This window comes from Sceloporus occidentalis, unplaced genomic scaffold, assembly GCF_023333645.1.
Source record: "Sceloporus occidentalis isolate IW3139 unplaced genomic scaffold, rSceOcc1.0.p SCAF_331, whole genome shotgun sequence".
NCBI lineage: Eukaryota > Metazoa > Chordata > Lepidosauria > Squamata > Phrynosomatidae > Sceloporus > Sceloporus occidentalis.
Genome location: NW_028317311.1, coordinates 94259 through 111378, shown reverse-complemented (window position 1 = coordinate 111378; position 17120 = coordinate 94259). Strand labels below are relative to the sequence as shown.

Sequence of the window (17120 nt, the reverse complement as noted above, 5' to 3'; positions counted from 1 at the left end):
AAAGGAAAAAAGAGACCCTCTGGGCTTTTAGACCAAATATCTGTAAGGATTTAGTTCGATAGAAGCTTTAACGTTTGTGTTCCTCTTTGAGAAGACACGGGGCAGATATCCGGGACCCCTTAGCTTCTCGTATTTGTCTACCAAGGGGCTTCTAGTACGATGGATACGTAGGTCAGACGCATCGCGGGGTCCTGATCCATAGTAAGTTGCCGGCTGCTCTATGCCTGGAATCCACAATCGGATTTCACGCGGACCGCGAAAAAAGCAAGCCATGAATTCTGCTAAAAGAAACATCTTCACGTGAACGGCGCCGGGGGATCCGGCAGCTTTATTTAGCCTCCGTCTCAAGGGAATAAGTCTCAGTAACTACGGCAACAACATAAAAAAAAAAAAAAAAAAAAAGAAGACGCGAGGTAGGTTTAGGAGCCTTGGACACTCGGCGAGGGGCACGGGACCTGTATGCCAGAGATGAGCTCACGTTGAGTTTTCACGGATGGCATGAAGCTCCCTTGGCTCCAACGTTGTCATGGCAACCAAATCACTGGCTCGCTCTCCCTCGTTAGAGCGAGAGGTAATTGGGTTAATTATCCCCTCACGAAAAGGTTTCCTGACGCACCCATTTAGGGGGTCACTGGAACTGCCGTGGAGGCAGCTTCTCCAATAATGTCGAGTTCTGCCCTCCTTGTGTTTGGAGGGGGGGGCAGCTACCAAAATACCCCCCCACACATCTCAAATGTCCCCACAGGGTAAAATGAAGCTTCCAACAGGCACTCAGTGAGGACTATTTAAAGGAACAGCCATAAGTATGTAAGACGGTAATTTCAGTAATTAACCTCTCGATTGCCTAAAAGGTTAAGGCTTTGCTATCCAATTAGACTTCTTACATTTTTACCCCCCTTCTGCTGTTTCTTAGCCGCTAATGATGGCATTATGTGAAAACCTTTATGTACCGATTAACCCAGCTTAACATCACTAACCAGATCCTGAGTGCTTGCTGGGTTTCGTTTGCGTAACCAAAGGAACGTCTTCAATGATTGTTTAGAATCATGGAAGCTTTATTTCGGAAGCCAGTACTACTCGACGTATATGTACGCGCCACGATGGCGCCCCTAAAGCCTTACCTGCCAGCACTCGGTTAACAGAGGAGTGAGTGGCCAGACCCGGCTGCCCTCGTTCGTGGAAAATACCAGCATACGGCAAGTACTCGGGTAACAGAAACCTCCTGAAAAGAGCAGAAAAGGGAGAAAATTGGTGATCAAGCGCGGAACAAAGACGACGGCCATTGTGGGTAAAAAAGTTTGAGATGCCAGCAGAAGACGGAGAGGAGGGAGCGGAATACAGACATTCAGAAGTCAATCAGATGCCAGACTTTGGAGAAATGCTGCCGGGGCAAGATTAATGAATAGCTGAAGCATTAACTCATTGGATTTGTTAACGGCAGATTGCTTCGCTGGTGGAGCTATATTGATTGGATTAGCATAATAATTTCACTCGATTTATGCCGCGTCTCTGACAAAAGGAGGACATTTGCCATGAAATTCAACAGAAACCACCTGAGTGAAAGTCTAAGATTTGCAAACAAAAGGCAAAGGAAGGCGTAAGTCACACAGCACCCAACAACCTTTATTACGCCTCAAATTAGTATGTAAAAATACAGCCCGCTTCAAAATGTACATTTTCAGAGTCAAAAACCTCAAAAGGTCACAGACTCGCTTAAAAGGAGAACGCTGCCTCTTACCTGGGGACGAAGCGGCCCAGCGACGGCGCGGACATGCGTGCGTTTCGGGGAGTTCTGTGCCGGGAGCGGTCACCGTTATCCCTGTGTTAAGAAAACAAAAAGTAGATTTTTGCAGGAATTTTGTGAATTTGAGAGAAACCGACCATAACGCCTCAGCAAAAATACTTCTACGGCATTATTTACGAAGACAGTAGTTTTGGTTTTAATAAGATATCAAAATTAGTCTACTTTTTTTCTACCTGCCGTGAATATATGTATACCACAACATTTCCCGATGTAGCCAATCAGTGGCAGGAAAGCGCCCCAGCTAATGGGAGTGCTTTCAGGACATGCACAAAGGGGTCCTCAACAGACCCTTGCCCCCAGCCAGCACTAGAGCTGACTCCGGGGGTCCAACAGACTCCTGCCCCCCAGCCAGCCAGCACTGGAGCTGACTTTGGGGGTCCCAACAGACTCCTGCCCCCAGCCAGCCAGCACTGGAGATGACTGGATGGGAGTATGCACATCTTGTTTTGCAGTCCGGCCGCCTGTCTCATTTTCTTCCATTTTCTACAGGAATATCGAGTCGACCTGATTCGCTGAACACCGTCCCCGGCTCGTTCCCCCATTGCATATTTGACCCGATTCTCTCCGACGGAAAGAGAACCGAGAGATTGTTCAGTCGAAGGGGCAGTTAAGGGGTTAAGGAGGTAATGAAATCCAAGAAGAGCTATTTTTGTCCCCAAAAGCTTCTGCAGGTGCACAGAGATAAAGATTCCGTCAAAAGCAGGCGGCAAGCGGAAGCCGCTGAGCACAGAGAAAGGACATTTCCCAAATCGTGTCAGCACCCTGCCGGCTGCAAAGCTCATCTCTGCCGACGCACCTCGCAGAAGGCCGACGGCCGCGCCTCCTGTTGTAGTTAGCATTGAAGCGAGCGACCCCCCCTAAACGGGACAAACAGATTTAATAGCCCCGGCAAGGTGCAGAATGTCCGAACAAAGCGACCTTAAGATGGAGCGGCGCATTCAGGGATTGCGACGTGGCTGGACGTGGCCCCCATTATCATTCCACCTAAAAATAATGAAGAATTCATCACTACGTCAGAGTGCATCTTAAGGCCCAAGTAAACAGCAGACGCTGGGATTCATCCATTAAACCGCGGGCTGGACTATTCATTATAAAAGGCAAGCTTGTAAATAGTGCGAGTCAGCCCTGGATAATGCATAGTTAATAGCACAGATTTAACTAGGTCTTATTCAGAGACAGCTAGCCTTCACTGGTGGGGAAAATAGGTCACCTTTGGCCATTTAAAATGCAGAGAGAGCTCTTTATGAGATTGCTGCGAAACACATGATTTATTGAATAAGCCCAACTATCGATCTCCCCCCAAAAACCCCAATAACTCCTATCCGGACTAGGCATTAATAAATTACTTAGAGCAATTCTGCTTCATTGTTAAGCATCACAAAGCCACGATTCATTTTAGCCCCTTTCATTGCCGAACAACATAGAAACGCATGTGAACGAGAACCTGAAATCTTTCACACAGACCCCATACAGGAACACAAAAGATTGATGGGTTTTTTTGCCTCTTTTTGCAATTTTCCACACACACGATATGTACATATACACACACACACACACAATATGTATATATATAATATATATTTATATACACACACACACAATATGTATATATATAATATATATTTATATACACACACACAATATGTATATATAATATATATTTATATACACACACACACACAATATGTATATATATATAATATATATTTATATACACACACACACAAATATGTATATATATATAATATATATTTATACACACAATATGTATATATATAATATATATTTATACACACACACACACAATATGTATATATATATAATATATATTTATATACACACACACAATATGTATATATATATAATATATATTTATACACACACACACACAATATGTATATATATAATATATATTTATACACACACACACAACATGTATATATATAATATATATTTATATACACACACACACACACAATATATTTACACACGTATTGTACTGCAAATATATGGCTGAGAGTTTAAGGAAAGTGGCTCAGGGTTTAGATTTTAAGCCTGCGAGCCGAGCTCTCTCTCCACCTAATGTATCGGTTTGTCTTTTCTCGTCTTGTCAGACCCCTTGTATTAATGTATTGTATTAAGCGCTGTGTAAATTGTTGGCGCTATATAAATAATATTTATATGGATTTTAATATTATTAATGGTGAACAAAAGACTGAAATATAAGAAAATCTCAAATTTCCGTTATCTGGGTTGCAGAAAGGAACCGATCAGAAGGTAGAATATAAGCAGAGCTGCCGGACTCGCATGACAACGCGATAAATCTTGGTTGTCTTTATGACACGTAGGGGAAAAAAAACCATGTTTCTTTTCATAGAAATGCAGAGACCTGGCACAGTTTTCACAGAGAATTGCTTGAGGATAAAGCAATGTGATGATTTCAACTGTCCCTATTATATCAGGAATACAGATTACCGGGGAGGGGAGGCATGCCGAGGGTTGAATATATAAATAAAGAAGCAAGCAAAATCCGGTACAGCGAGAGGCGGCCTCCGCGGCCCCGCAGAATACGATTTACTGCGATTAGGGCAATATTCTGCAACCTGTTTAACGCTGGAAACATCTTATTGCTGAATAACGTCCCTCCTTTCAATATTTATTGATGCCTTCGCTCAATGTTTGTTGAAGGAAAGCGTATGAAACAGGGAAAGAAACAAAAGCCAAAACCTTGGCACGTGATGTCATTAAAGGGACAGTTTCATGTCCCGAACCCCCCGACTTTAGACAAATGCATATTAAAGTACTCTGTAACCCCCGACTCTCTGTGAGTAACCTTAACATGCATTCTTCCAAAATTACGCAATAATAAATGAAAGCACCCGACAGAGGAGGTTCAGCTCTGCTGCTGCAGCTGTCCTCCATGGTCAAACTATCATCTAAGTGGATGACTGAAGCAGCCAATCAGTGGCTCTCATCGAAATCAACAGGAGCGCTTGAGCTGACCGGAGGTGTGTGTATATTGTTTGGCCGAAGACTTTAATTAGGGGGCTGGGGGGAAATCATATGGGGGGTACTCCACAGAAAGCATGCATTATTAGCTGTTAGAGAATACAATGGGCTATGTCAATTATCTAAAAAATAATTTTAATCAGCGTCCCAAGGGAAGTAAACTTACTCGAACTCCTCAAACTCCAGGTCACCGGTTTCCACCGAGCCCTGGCCTTCGCTGGAGGACGGGGTAGACGCCGAAGACCTCAGACGGTTCTGTTGATAACGCATTGAACGCTGTCGGATGCTGTCCCTCCGAGACAGGTACTGGATCATTCGTTGTGCGTAGTAAGCGGCCGGAGACAACCTGCAGGAGTGAACAAGTTAGCCAGGAACTCTACTAACCAGTACAGAAATATCAGGCCTCTTCAAACCAAAAGGTCCCAGCCTGACTTATCACGACCACAAGAAGAGACTCATGTCCTATATCTGGAGTGATCATGAACAGAAAATATAACCTACACACCAAAAAAATTAGGAAAGAAAAAGAAATAACGGGCAACAGAGGATTAACCTGTAAAAACACCCAGGTCTTCATCGGTCCTGTAATGAAGACATATTCTGGGTAGAAATGTTGCCCAATTTTTGCTTCTCTATGGACAATAAATTGCTTTTAAAAGAATTAACCCACAACAAGTTTTCAACACCGGTCTTTTAAATTAAAAAAAACACAAGCGGATCATCCATGAAGATCAGGTCAACGTACGATCCACTTGCGCTCACTTCCGTAGATCATTAAAATAAAAAGCTTTGCAGAAATGTAGGATCAAAGCCCTTGGCTGTCACCCCCCCCCCCAATCAAACAACTTCTACCCGAACCTCAAAAATCCTGGGGGATGACGACTTTACCTGGCTGGGTCGGGATAGATTGGATGCTCCCGGGATCCAGAACCATCGTAACGGGAAAGCGAGATCAGCGATGACTCGAGAAGCCTCCTGAAAGAGCCAGAACGCGTTTAAGCGATCACTCCCATTAACACGATTGCAATTTTTGGATTAATTCACATCAAATAACACAGATTTCCTTTACATTAAAGAAGTTATGGTTGATGTGCCCCAGTCCCTGCTCACAACCAATACAAATAGTTTTACCGGTATACATTTTGACTTCTATATCCCAGTGACCTCAGACTTACAACTCCAATCGGTGCCTTAAGATTTCTCACTACAACTCCCATGATCCTAACCCAGCCACGTGTATCAAGCAAACAGGAGGGGGAAATGCCGCATAGACCATTTCTTGTGATCTATTGTGATACAGGCGGCGAAGGCTTCCATAGACACAACGTCGGCATATCTTGCATCTGTAATAAGCCAACGCTGGTATATATAATCAAGTGAGCTCAATGTTCTTTACCTCCGCGATGGCGTTATCACGGGGAACACAATGTATCTCTATTAACGTGTTTATAAAAACAGACAGCTGTCTGCATGTCATCAGAAATCTCTAATAAATTTATCATTCCACCTGAAGGCTACGAAACAAGAGGAGGAGGAAGGGGGGATATAATTTACAAAGTATATGAGATAATCATAATCACGCGGGATGGGAGATGGGAATTTTCTATTTACCAGCATCATTTGTCACAGGCTACAATGGGATCCACTCGTGTGCCAATTATCTCACCGTCTGCTTTCTATAACTAGATGTCGCGGCACGAAACGCGTCGGCAGCGCAGCGGTTAAATGCCACAAGGGACTGGATTTATCAACAGAGCCCAGATGCGGCGGGGCGTCCCTCGGTTCGGGGAAAGATCTGATGGTCATTAAATGCAGTTTCATAGAGCAGTTCCATGTTGGGTTTGTGTATCCGACATCATTAAGAGATTACAAGCACCGGGTACAAGATGCAGACCCACAACACATCCATCTCCGTCACTACAGACACGGTACAGGAGGGGGCTTATTTCAAAGGGGAAGAAACACTTAAAGACCCCTGGAACAAGCATTGAGAGCCTCCCCTACCCATATTCTTTAGTGCTGGGGGCTACGCCAACGCATTTTAGGTCTAACCCAATGTATTCTTAGATATCGGTTTTATGGTGAAGGAGAAGGTGTTTTTTTGGACTGTTCTGTGCTGCGGCACTTTGGGAAATGGAGTAGGAACCGAGGGGTATCTGCTGATGATTCTCAATGCGCCTTCACGCACCCAGATCCAGGCTGAGATGATGGAACTGGGGATTATGCTGCTGGCACGTGCTCTGCTCATCAGCACAGGGGGTAATAGAGAAGAAATAAAAAGGGACATGGAGATGTTGCCGAGTTTACAGCAGGCCTGGCGTTGGAGCCGAGATCTCAATAACTACAGAAACGTAGGTAGGGAAAAATATGTCAAATTCACATGAAAAACGCCAATATTGGTTTGGCTCTCCGATAGTTTAACTCCGGGGTATCAAGCTGTATCCTCCAGCGATATAATCCTGCCAGGGGTTTAGGACTCTGCTCCTCGACACGGATACTTAAAAACATGCAGCAAAACGATACACGGGATACGTAAAGTCCTGCAGGCAAAGGATTTACGGATGCGTGAAATCCAGGAGATCTAATTCTACGGGAAATAATAATAATATTAAAAAAAACGACTAAGCAGAATCGGGACCGGTAAATAACCCGACGCAAAAAAGGCTGAATTCTGTAAAGTGGGGGGACTTAGAACCCGGGTAAGAGTGTTCTGTAGTAGATACCGGAGCTAATAGTATGTATCCAACGATCGTGCCATGTACGGCGTGAGCGCACAGCGGGTATACCGGCTTCACGCATGGAGCACTGAATGCATGCGCAGCGTGCAGAACCTTGAACGAGCCGAGCGACACAATATACTGTATTCTGATGGGGAGGGGGACAGATTGATGAAAAGTCAAGAGACAGACCATTCAAGATCTGAAAGCACTTCTCTCTCTCTCTCGAGCCGCTGATTCAGACGCTCGGGGATTTTCCTTTTGAGTTAAGTCGCTTTTGTACTTGTCGTTTCATTAAAAATGTTCCATTTTCGTCCAGATTGGAATTTACATATCCTATTAGGTCGAACAAAGAAAGAGAAAGCGCTGCTCTTTCAGGACTTGTCTGCGTTCGACGCCGAAACTACCCCCGCCGGGGCGTTCTCAAAAGGACGGGCAAACGCCGCTCCTGCTATCCTCGAAGAGGGGAGCGAAAGATGCTGAATTGTGTTTAACGCCACCGAACTTATCTGCGACAGCAGGTTTAAAAGCAACTCCACAGGAAAACGGCGACTTGCCTCAAACCGCGAGGAGTTAAGCTCCTTTTTAGAGCAAACCGATAATAAGAGAGCCGAGAAAGGCACGATAAGCGGGAAACAGAGAGTACAGGAGCCGATAGAGACAGAAAGAGACAGTGAAAGAGCATTATCGAGACTACAACAGCGCTCAATAGATGGCACAGGACTGGGAGAGAGCATGCGCAGGGGTCCTAAAGGACAAATAAGGGGTTTTGGGGTATATTATAAAGATTTTAAGACTGAAGCAAGATGGTTATAAGTAAGTCTGTGTTCCCTCAAACCCAGTTACGTGTGAAACAGAACCCACAGGGAGTCACTAAATGTTACGCGAGATCATCTCAACATCAATCCTATATGTATATTGTGTCTGGTGCCCTGAAAGCAAGTGTATAGATCAAACGGGAGTTTTAAAGCCTGAAGGCGTGTACCCCTTGCACTGAAGACGGCTCGTGCTTAGCAAGTAAGTGATCTATTCTTGATGGCAAGTCACTTGTGTAGATTGTAGGAAGCGATTTTTCTCTTGATCTATACACTCCCCTGGCTGTTCCATAAAAACAATGTATCATCTTTGAGCACACTGTAAAGAGTTAAGGTAACCGTGTATTGCGTTAAACGGCACGCCGGCCTTCATATGCACTTAAAAGCATATTAAGTACTCAGAGGGTTACTCACAGAACACAAATAGGCATTCTTCTTTAGTGAGACTGTCCCTTTAAATGGCTGGAGAATAGGTAGACAAACTGAGAATGTAAGATGCTTCCACTATTATTTTTTTGGGCCAAACAGCATTAATCCGGTTCACGGGTTAACCAATAAAAGGTTTGGTGAAGCCGATCCTGGCCGGCTGATAAATTTGAGAAACATGGTGGCTCGCGGACAAATTTCGATGTATTGAACAAGAATTCCTTGGAAGTCCGCAGCAGCTGCCAAATTTAGGCATTCTCTGGGGGGGATCACTACCAGGAACGCGGCGAGAGAGGGACAACCCCACCTGAATCTATTAATAACCGACTCCCCCTTCACTGAGCATATGATGTAAAATGAGGGCAACACCTGCCTGTTCAGCGGATGCTTGTATATACAGCTTGATCTGGGAAAAACACAGCTGTTTTAGCCTTTGTGCCAAAAAGCTTACAATCTACAGGACTTGGGAGGACATGTTCCGCAACGTGTCTGGCGAAGCTTCAGTTTATCAATGCCAGAGAAGGACGCGGGTCCTTGTAAGACCCCGATGCCCAATGTCAGCTGCACTCTGAGCTCATACTATAAACATAAAACCCGAACGGCCATGACACGTGAAGTCGAAGGCTTGTGTGAATTTTGACCAGTTTTGCTGATCTCCCTACCTAACCATCAGTATCGAGACGGTTGGTGCTCATTCCTTGGCAGGGCTGCAAAAAAAAATCTATGTAAAAACTCTAGCCAGACATTTTTAAAGGGCAGCTTTGCCTTTAAGAGCCAAGACAATACGTACCCACAAGATCAACGCAAGATCCGCAAAACGTTAGCAGCCAGGGTAACATCTATTTGCCCCCTTGTGTCACAGTACAGCCGGGAGCATGTCACCGGGCCAATGTCACCCCTCGGCTCATCTCAAGCTGAGGCTGAAGACGCCATATCTTGGCTCGCTACACGCAGACAGTCTAGTCTCAGACACGTCGCCTTCCTACGTCTGTTATATTGAGTACAAAGAACCCCCAGGAGCCATCAGTCAGGCCGCCTAAGTTCATTAAGCACACGTTAACAGAGTCATTAATCGGAATTGAGGTAATTAACCTAGCACCTTCTATCTGCCTAGTAAGCGGAGGCTGTCATTTTCTATTTCCGTAGAAACAGGTCCCAAGACCCGCGTGCCCAGCGATGCCGCACAGCGAGGCATTTAACTTCCACGAGAGCGTTAAGGGTAATTTTGAGGCTGCATCTAATTGCAGAGAATCTGCGGAAAAGAGATGACATCAGATGAGGCGTCATTACAATAAATACACATATCTATTATCTGTATTAACAGAACCTGTATTTTTTACAGAGAACTTTCCAAAGACGGAGACAAAATACGTGACATTGAATTGACCGGAATATAACCCTTTTGGGGGTCTATAATCGGAAAGCTACAAAAAAAAATAAAAAAATTATATATATTTTTTTTTATTTTATTATTATTTATTTATTTTTAAATTATTTATTTAGAAAATAATCCAACTGCAAGACTGCCATATAACCAGCCCAGTAAATGGCCTTTAATAACAATAAGTTCCAAGGCAGGAAACATTGTATTACTTAGGCACTTTTACAAAGATTTTAAGCATACATACAGACAATATTTTATTCCCCCATCAAAGCTACTTAAAAGTTGCAGGACGCCGTAGCACTTTCTAAAATTCCACCTGTACATTGTGCTACGAGATTAGAAAGCCCGTGTACAGACAAGGGTATCATTCCAGCTACAAGCTAACGTTACGGCTTCTGGATGTTCCTGGGAAGATGAAAAATGCGGATTACACTGAACAAGACGACTAGGAAACAAAATCCATCCAGCCTTCAGACAAGAAACATAGGTACACCTTTACCCGTTTGTCACTAATTTCACTAACACAATGTATAGATTTACACACATCGCACAGATTACAATCTAACCAGTAATGCCAGTTTTTTCTAACCGTGATCTCACTCTGATGGGTAAAAGGAGTTGGCAGATTTGCGAAAATTAGCTTTATCACAAGTGGCAATATTTACCCACGGGATTTTAGACAGGATCCTCTATAATTTTTATGGCATGTGAAAAAGCTTGGATACAACGTGTTCTGGTAATACGAGAGATTCTGAGGGTCCGGTTACATACGGCAGCGCGGGGCGTTTTCTACCTGACTTCTGGTTCCGGCTACAGTACCGAAAGCTGATTTTGAACCAACAGCCAAAGTATGACCCTGCTCTGCCACCTAGTGGAAATAGACAGCACTGCGATCTTCAACCGGTCAACTAAATTTGACTCTTTCAAGGCTTTATATTTACTTACTGCTGATTAAAGAGATTAAAATCTGCGCACAAAGTTACATACCCCTCAATATCCGAGTGAGCCTGTGTAGTGTGCTGTGCAAGTGCAGTGAACCCAGAGGTGTGCTTTAGGACGCAGGCAAATAATCGAGCTGTGTCTGTCTTACCGTCGTCTAGATAAAAATCTGAATTACTCACCCTTTAAGGCATAGTAACCTTAAAATAATAGTAATCTGCTTCTCAGCTTACCTCCTAAGAGAGTCCTCTTCCGTGCTCTCCTCTGGCAGTTCGTGCGGTAAGGCCTCTTGGGGTACATTCGGAGCTCTAGTAACTGAAGCGGGCTGGCTGTAGACTCTTTCCCAGTGTCCGGTTTCTGGGTTATACACCACGCCGACTGTTCTCTCTTCCTGAGCTGTCCCAGTTTCCAGGCTGCCGCTGTTTGCCGCCATGTTTCCCAACTCCGCTCTCTCTGGTCCTGCAGCTCCAGGTCGCTCTGTGCTGCTGGCAGAAAGACCCGGCTGAAAGGTGCTGGGAGGAGGGACAGGTGGAGGCTGCCAGGAAGATGTCCCCGCAGCCTCTGGGTAAGCTGGTGGGGTCCTCTCCCAGCGCAGGGTGTCGTTATTGAAGGTCAGCAGGTTGTGGCAAGCACGACAGCGGTTCATATGCCCTCTAGGGTGGCTGGAGCTGCTTTCGCCGCTGGGTGCTTGGTTGGGCTGGTGAGAGGTGCCAGGCTGCTCTGGTTCCAGGTTATTGTTAAGCATCTCATGGGCCTGGCCCTGGCTTGAGCCCGATGCCCCTGGTTCCAGTTCATGCAGCCGGTCATACTCAAGGAAGAAGCGCCTCAGATCGCACTGGAGCTCTGTCCGAGTGGCCGTTGGGTGGACAGAAGGCTGAGTTCCTGAGCTTTCCGGCTCAGGTCTGGAGAACCCACGTCCCTCCGTAGCCGACGTATATACAGAAGATGAAGCCTCTCCTTCCTGCTGTCTTAAGACAGACAACAGGCTTACGGAAGATGCGCTTGTTCTGGGAGGGGGCATGGGCTCTATCTCGGTCCTCGGAGATAAGCTCAGCACTGTACGAGTCCAATCAGACCCAGACAGGTCAGTGGGAGGCTGCTGGTAACGGGATGGCTGCCCTGTAAGTGAGCGGCGCGTGGGTCCCAGGCTCAGGTTGCGCAGTGTGTTGCCAGCGGTGCTGCTGTGTACGCTGCTGAAGGCAGAAGGGCGGCTTAGGAGCCCATGGTCGTGCTGAGCAGAAGACTGGTGTTGCTGTCGGTCTACAGAATGCGGGGGCTCAGTTTGTACTGGGGAATAGGAAGTGGAGGTAGCCCCCGATGATGTAGAGGGAGCACCAGGTGTCTCAGGGTGCGGAAAGAGAGGAGAAGAGAGCCGTGCGCTAGAGCATCGGATGCAGAGGCACAGCATACTTGGGTCTTGGCAGCAGGGAGTATTTGCACCCGAAGCCCTCTCTCGGACACGGGTATAAATGTGCCTTGGATTGCTCTCCGTTGTTGGTGGAGGGGGGAGAGGAGGTGGAGGGGGTGGTGGTGGTGATGGGGTGGCAGAGTCCTGCACCGGCGGCTGGTCACCAGCCTGAGTACCAGAGGAGCGTGAGGAGAGCATGTGCAAAAAGTTGTGGAGAAGAGGAGTCCTGCGTACCGGCTGGGTCTGCAGCAGCGAGCGCTGCCGGTATATAGGAATCTCTGCACTGTCCAGAGGAATCTCAGACTCTTCATCACTCTGCAAGAAGACATTGTGGTCAGCGACAAGCATTAAACTAAGTTTTATTACACGTAAACCATCTCCTACCCGACAAATGATCAAGGTCTTTGTCCTTTTGAGAGATTCACCTTTGCTAGCAAAAATCATAAAAATTAGCTTTCTTGCACCTTAATAAAGTTTGTGCACTTTTTATGCCCCTCTTTGCGTGCAAAGAGGATAAATGGCAAGATTATGTTCTTCCCACCTCTTAGCAGGCAAGCCTTAGACCCGATACACCTTCCAGAATGTTTGGAGTTGCTTACCTGCTGGTTAGAGGGGTTCACGATAGCAGTGAGAAGAAAATGCCCAAGGGGGTCGAATCGTACCAATCTGCGGAAGGGAGATAAACACTTAATATCCATATCTGGGGTCACACGAAAGCAAACAAGTTTCAATGACTAGTAAAGCTGGCAATCGAGTCACAAACACCCGTCAACTCCTCTGAAACGCTGGCCTTGAACAGGAGAGAAGTTATTCCCCACCAACTCTCTACAACTTAATGAACCCAGCAGCCGGGAGTTGATGGAGATTCTGCAGGAACTATCTGTGTTAAATTATACCGGTCCTGGGGGCTACTGCCGAGTTAATGTTAACGAATAACTGCATAGATAACCGTAGCATCTTAATTTGACCATTTTGGCTTCTGTAGAAAAGTCCCGTAGTAAATGTCTAGGAAGGTGAGTTTCATCACAGAACGACCGCCTAGTATAGAATGATCTGAAGGTCAGAACAGCTGGGCACAGACAAAACCGTACATGTACGGGCTCACAAGGCATTGTTTTTAATGGGATTAAGGACAACCCATTGTCCTTAAGGGGTTAAAGTAAAAACAGCAAACCAGAGAAATGTAAAAATGTTACAGGACTAAAGAATTATTTAAGAGATTGAGTTGCATCCAGCAGTACTAGGAATGACAGTAGCAGCTCATACAAACTGTAAAGAGCCGGTGATTCACCTTCCAGCACTGAACCTTCACGTCAGATACACACGTAATTCTCCCAAGAAAAATGCTTCGGCTCCGGTAACTCACCGCACACGCTCCATCTCGCTAGCTGTCTTCACCACGGCAAACGGCTCTCGCCGGCTCCAGTCCCAGAAGTGGATTTCGTTGGCGGTGGCGATGAGAAGCAGCTGAACCGTGGGGTGGAAGGCCAGGGACGCGATGGCATTGTTACTGTCCGTGAACCAGCTTTCGCTGCCACCCTGATTAAAGAAAGACAAGAGCGAGGAGGCTGTGTGATACCATATGGGTTACGATCCTGTCCAGCTTATCACTAACCCGAGAGGAGAAAATAAGCTGGATACTTACATGTAAATCCCAAATTCGAACCTCCCCGTCAAGGCAACCTGACGCAATAAGACCCGGGATGGTTGGATGAAAGGTTACACACCACGGAGTGCGGCGATGTCCCATCAGAGAATGAATGCAGCGGCCCGTCTTCACCTCCGTGATGTAAATGTTGTGATTGACATGGGTGGAAGCCAGCAAAGTCCTGGGGTACACAAAGAAAAAGATCTGGGTTGTACTGTTACTGAAATATAGCTCTGGAAGAAGGTATAGAGGACCATGGAAGGAAATGGAATCTCCAAGCGATTGCCGGGTTTTATAAAACTGACCCATCGTATCATGAGCAGGTATTTAATCGTATAAGCTTTCCCACGTACAACAGTACATGTGTCGTTATTTCGGATACCTTTACAGTTTTAAAAATAATAATTTGCTTTTAATTTGCTTACATTCGGTTTACACACCACCCCAAATTACATACAGTTACTCCTTTCACAGAAAATAGATTGTCGACTTACTTAGTATTAATTTTATTAGAAATGTAATTTTTACTATGAAGTGGCCGTTTACAGCATTTCTGGCTGTAACAGTTGCAAAAAGGGTTTCTAACGATCAATTAGCCTTTTAAACTTAAACTTGGATCAGCGAACACAACGTGCCATTGGAACCCAGGAGTGATAAAGGGCCATTGGAACCCAGGAGTGATGGGAGTGATAAAGGGCCATTGGAACACAGGAGTGATGGGAGTGATAAAGGGCTATTGGAACCCAGGAGTGATGGGAGTGATAAAGGGCCATTGGAACACAGGAGTGATGGGAGTGATAAAGGGCCATTGGAACCCAGGAGTGATGGGAGTGATAAAGGGCTATTGGAACCCAGGAGTGATGGGAGTGATAAAGGGCTATTGGAACCCAGGAGTGATGGGAGTGATAAAGGGCCATTGGAACACAGGAGTGATGGGAGTGATAAAGGGCCATTGGAACACAGGAGTGATGGGAGTGATAAAGCGCCATTGGAACACAGAAGTGATGGGAGTGATAAAGGGCCATTGGAACACAGGAGTGATGGGAGTGATAAAGGACCTCTGTACGCCTAGGCAGAGATTCCATTAAAAATCAGGCGTTTGCAGCTACAGTAGTCATTTACAGCATTAACCCCGTCTGTGCTGGATTTCTGATCCATTTCATCTTATTTTAATGGACAAAATTTACTTTTCTTTCAAAAAACAGGGAAAGGTCTAAGTGACCCCAAACTTTTAAACAGCAGTAAATATTTATATTCCAACGCATATAAAAAAAGGTCATATTTCATTTTGTACCAATTGCCAAAAACAATAGAGATTTTACAGCCGCTATACGACCGACAAATGCAGAAGTTATTTCCTTATAGATGTACGCACACACAAAAAAAAATTGGGCTTGTGCTGCGTTTTCCCAGTGGCCAACTCAAACCCTTAAGCAGATGCCACGTGAACGCGGCTCCTGTTACCAGCGTCGTTATGCTTAGCTCACATTCTGCATTTTCTTGGCAGGGCGGACAGATTGAGGCGGCTGTTTCTGGATGCCGTCCCGGCAGGAGGGTTGGCTGCATCCAGGAGCGCCTGCCAGGAAGAGACACGGAGCGAGAGGAGGAAGTTTACCTGTCTGGGCTGAACGCCAGTAGGAATGTAGAACGCGGACTGTCGGGAAGCTCCACCTTCTGCAAGGCAAACATGAGACAAGACGGTCACGAGGATCGGAACAGGTCTGTAAGACGCACAACAGGCAAACCAACGGACTGAAAACTACCGAACAAGGATCGCCGGCCAGATCCCTTTAACTATACCGAGTCCGTTTCAATGCTAAGGATTTCTGACAGTCCTATTTCCCCTTTCCTGACAAATTACTCAAAAACAATAAATAAAAAAATGTAAAAAATCACTAGCGACGTCACTTCTATGCTGAACAAAAACACACAGGTTTCATAACCTATTACTGTCTGTTTACATCACAGATAAATTCCCCAGACGACGTGGTCCGGGATTAGAAACAAAACCGGGTCAGATCGCAGGAAATGGCATTAAATTGAATTTGAATTCCTCACCTTTCCTTCCCATTTCATGAAGCAGGTTTTGTCCTCTACCAGACATTGTAAGAGCCGCTGCGCGCCCACCGTCTGCGCTCCCCGCTCCCGGCCGGAAAGGATTCGGACTGCATTCTTCTCGGGCACTACCCTCATGGCACCGCCGGCGCCGTCACAGCAGATTCTTACAACGAGATGCAGCAGCTGACATCAAGGTGCAGAAAGGCAGACTTCATGGAAGCCTTTACTTCTGAAACAAAGCAGCGAACGCGTTGGGCTGCAAAAAAAAAACAAAAACACAAAAAGAGACGAGATTACATTACCAGAAAAAGAAAAAACATGGTGATTGACACTTTCCGAAGCAGAAATAGTGTTTATCTGCTTAACGGCTGAAAACCTGGAGGAAACAGAGAATTCTTCTCCAAAACCCCATTACTGCAAAGAATATATACAGTCAGGCCTATAGTCACCCTGAACCAAACCGTACATCCCACGGCCATCCGGTTCATGCCCAATGCCAAATCTGCTGATTCCCTGGCAACCAAACAAGCTTTCCATCATCTGCCTGAGCACCACGGGAGTTGTGCTATAGTTCCACTAATAAAACACGCTTTTTAATCATCGAGATAACGGGCGTGCTTTGCGTTTACAAACATGATCCGGAAATTCACTCCAAGACGACCAACCAATTTTAATAAAAAAAAAAAAAAAAAAAAAACTCCGTAGGAATAGTGGCAACAGGAGAATCCATGCGCAACTAAGCACATGATTCGGTTACAATATATATTATTTTAAATGTAAAATAAATACAGGTCCAAACTCAACTTCCTATCAGAACTAGGAAGTAAGGTGGGTTTTCGGACACCCTGCTATACTGGGTGAGACTTGATGCGGGCGACCTCGCGAGTACATGAAATTTTAAAAAAATAAAAA

General features: G+C 45.4%; 1 protein-coding gene across 1 annotated transcript in view; it reads right to left on the bottom strand.

Moving 5' to 3' along the window:
• The window catches only part of LOC149274419 (activating molecule in BECN1-regulated autophagy protein 1-like), a 30732-nt gene extending 14389 nt beyond the window's left edge, over window positions 1-16343 (bottom strand). The window contains exons 1-10 of the mRNA XM_089505523.1: window positions 16209-16343; window positions 15766-15824; window positions 14148-14331; window positions 13869-14041; window positions 13102-13168; window positions 11328-12817; window positions 5702-5788; window positions 4980-5159; window positions 1739-1819; window positions 1122-1222 (exon numbers count right to left, since the gene is read on the bottom strand). Of these exons, the coding sequence (XP_089361649.1) occupies window positions 1122-1222; window positions 1739-1819; window positions 4980-5159; window positions 5702-5788; window positions 11328-12817; window positions 13102-13168; window positions 13869-14041; window positions 14148-14331; window positions 15766-15824; window positions 16209-16343 (2557 nt within the window). The remainder of the gene's footprint in view (window positions 1-1121; window positions 1223-1738; window positions 1820-4979; window positions 5160-5701; window positions 5789-11327; window positions 12818-13101; window positions 13169-13868; window positions 14042-14147; window positions 14332-15765; window positions 15825-16208) is intronic.
• Window positions 16344-17120: the final 777 nt, after the last annotated feature.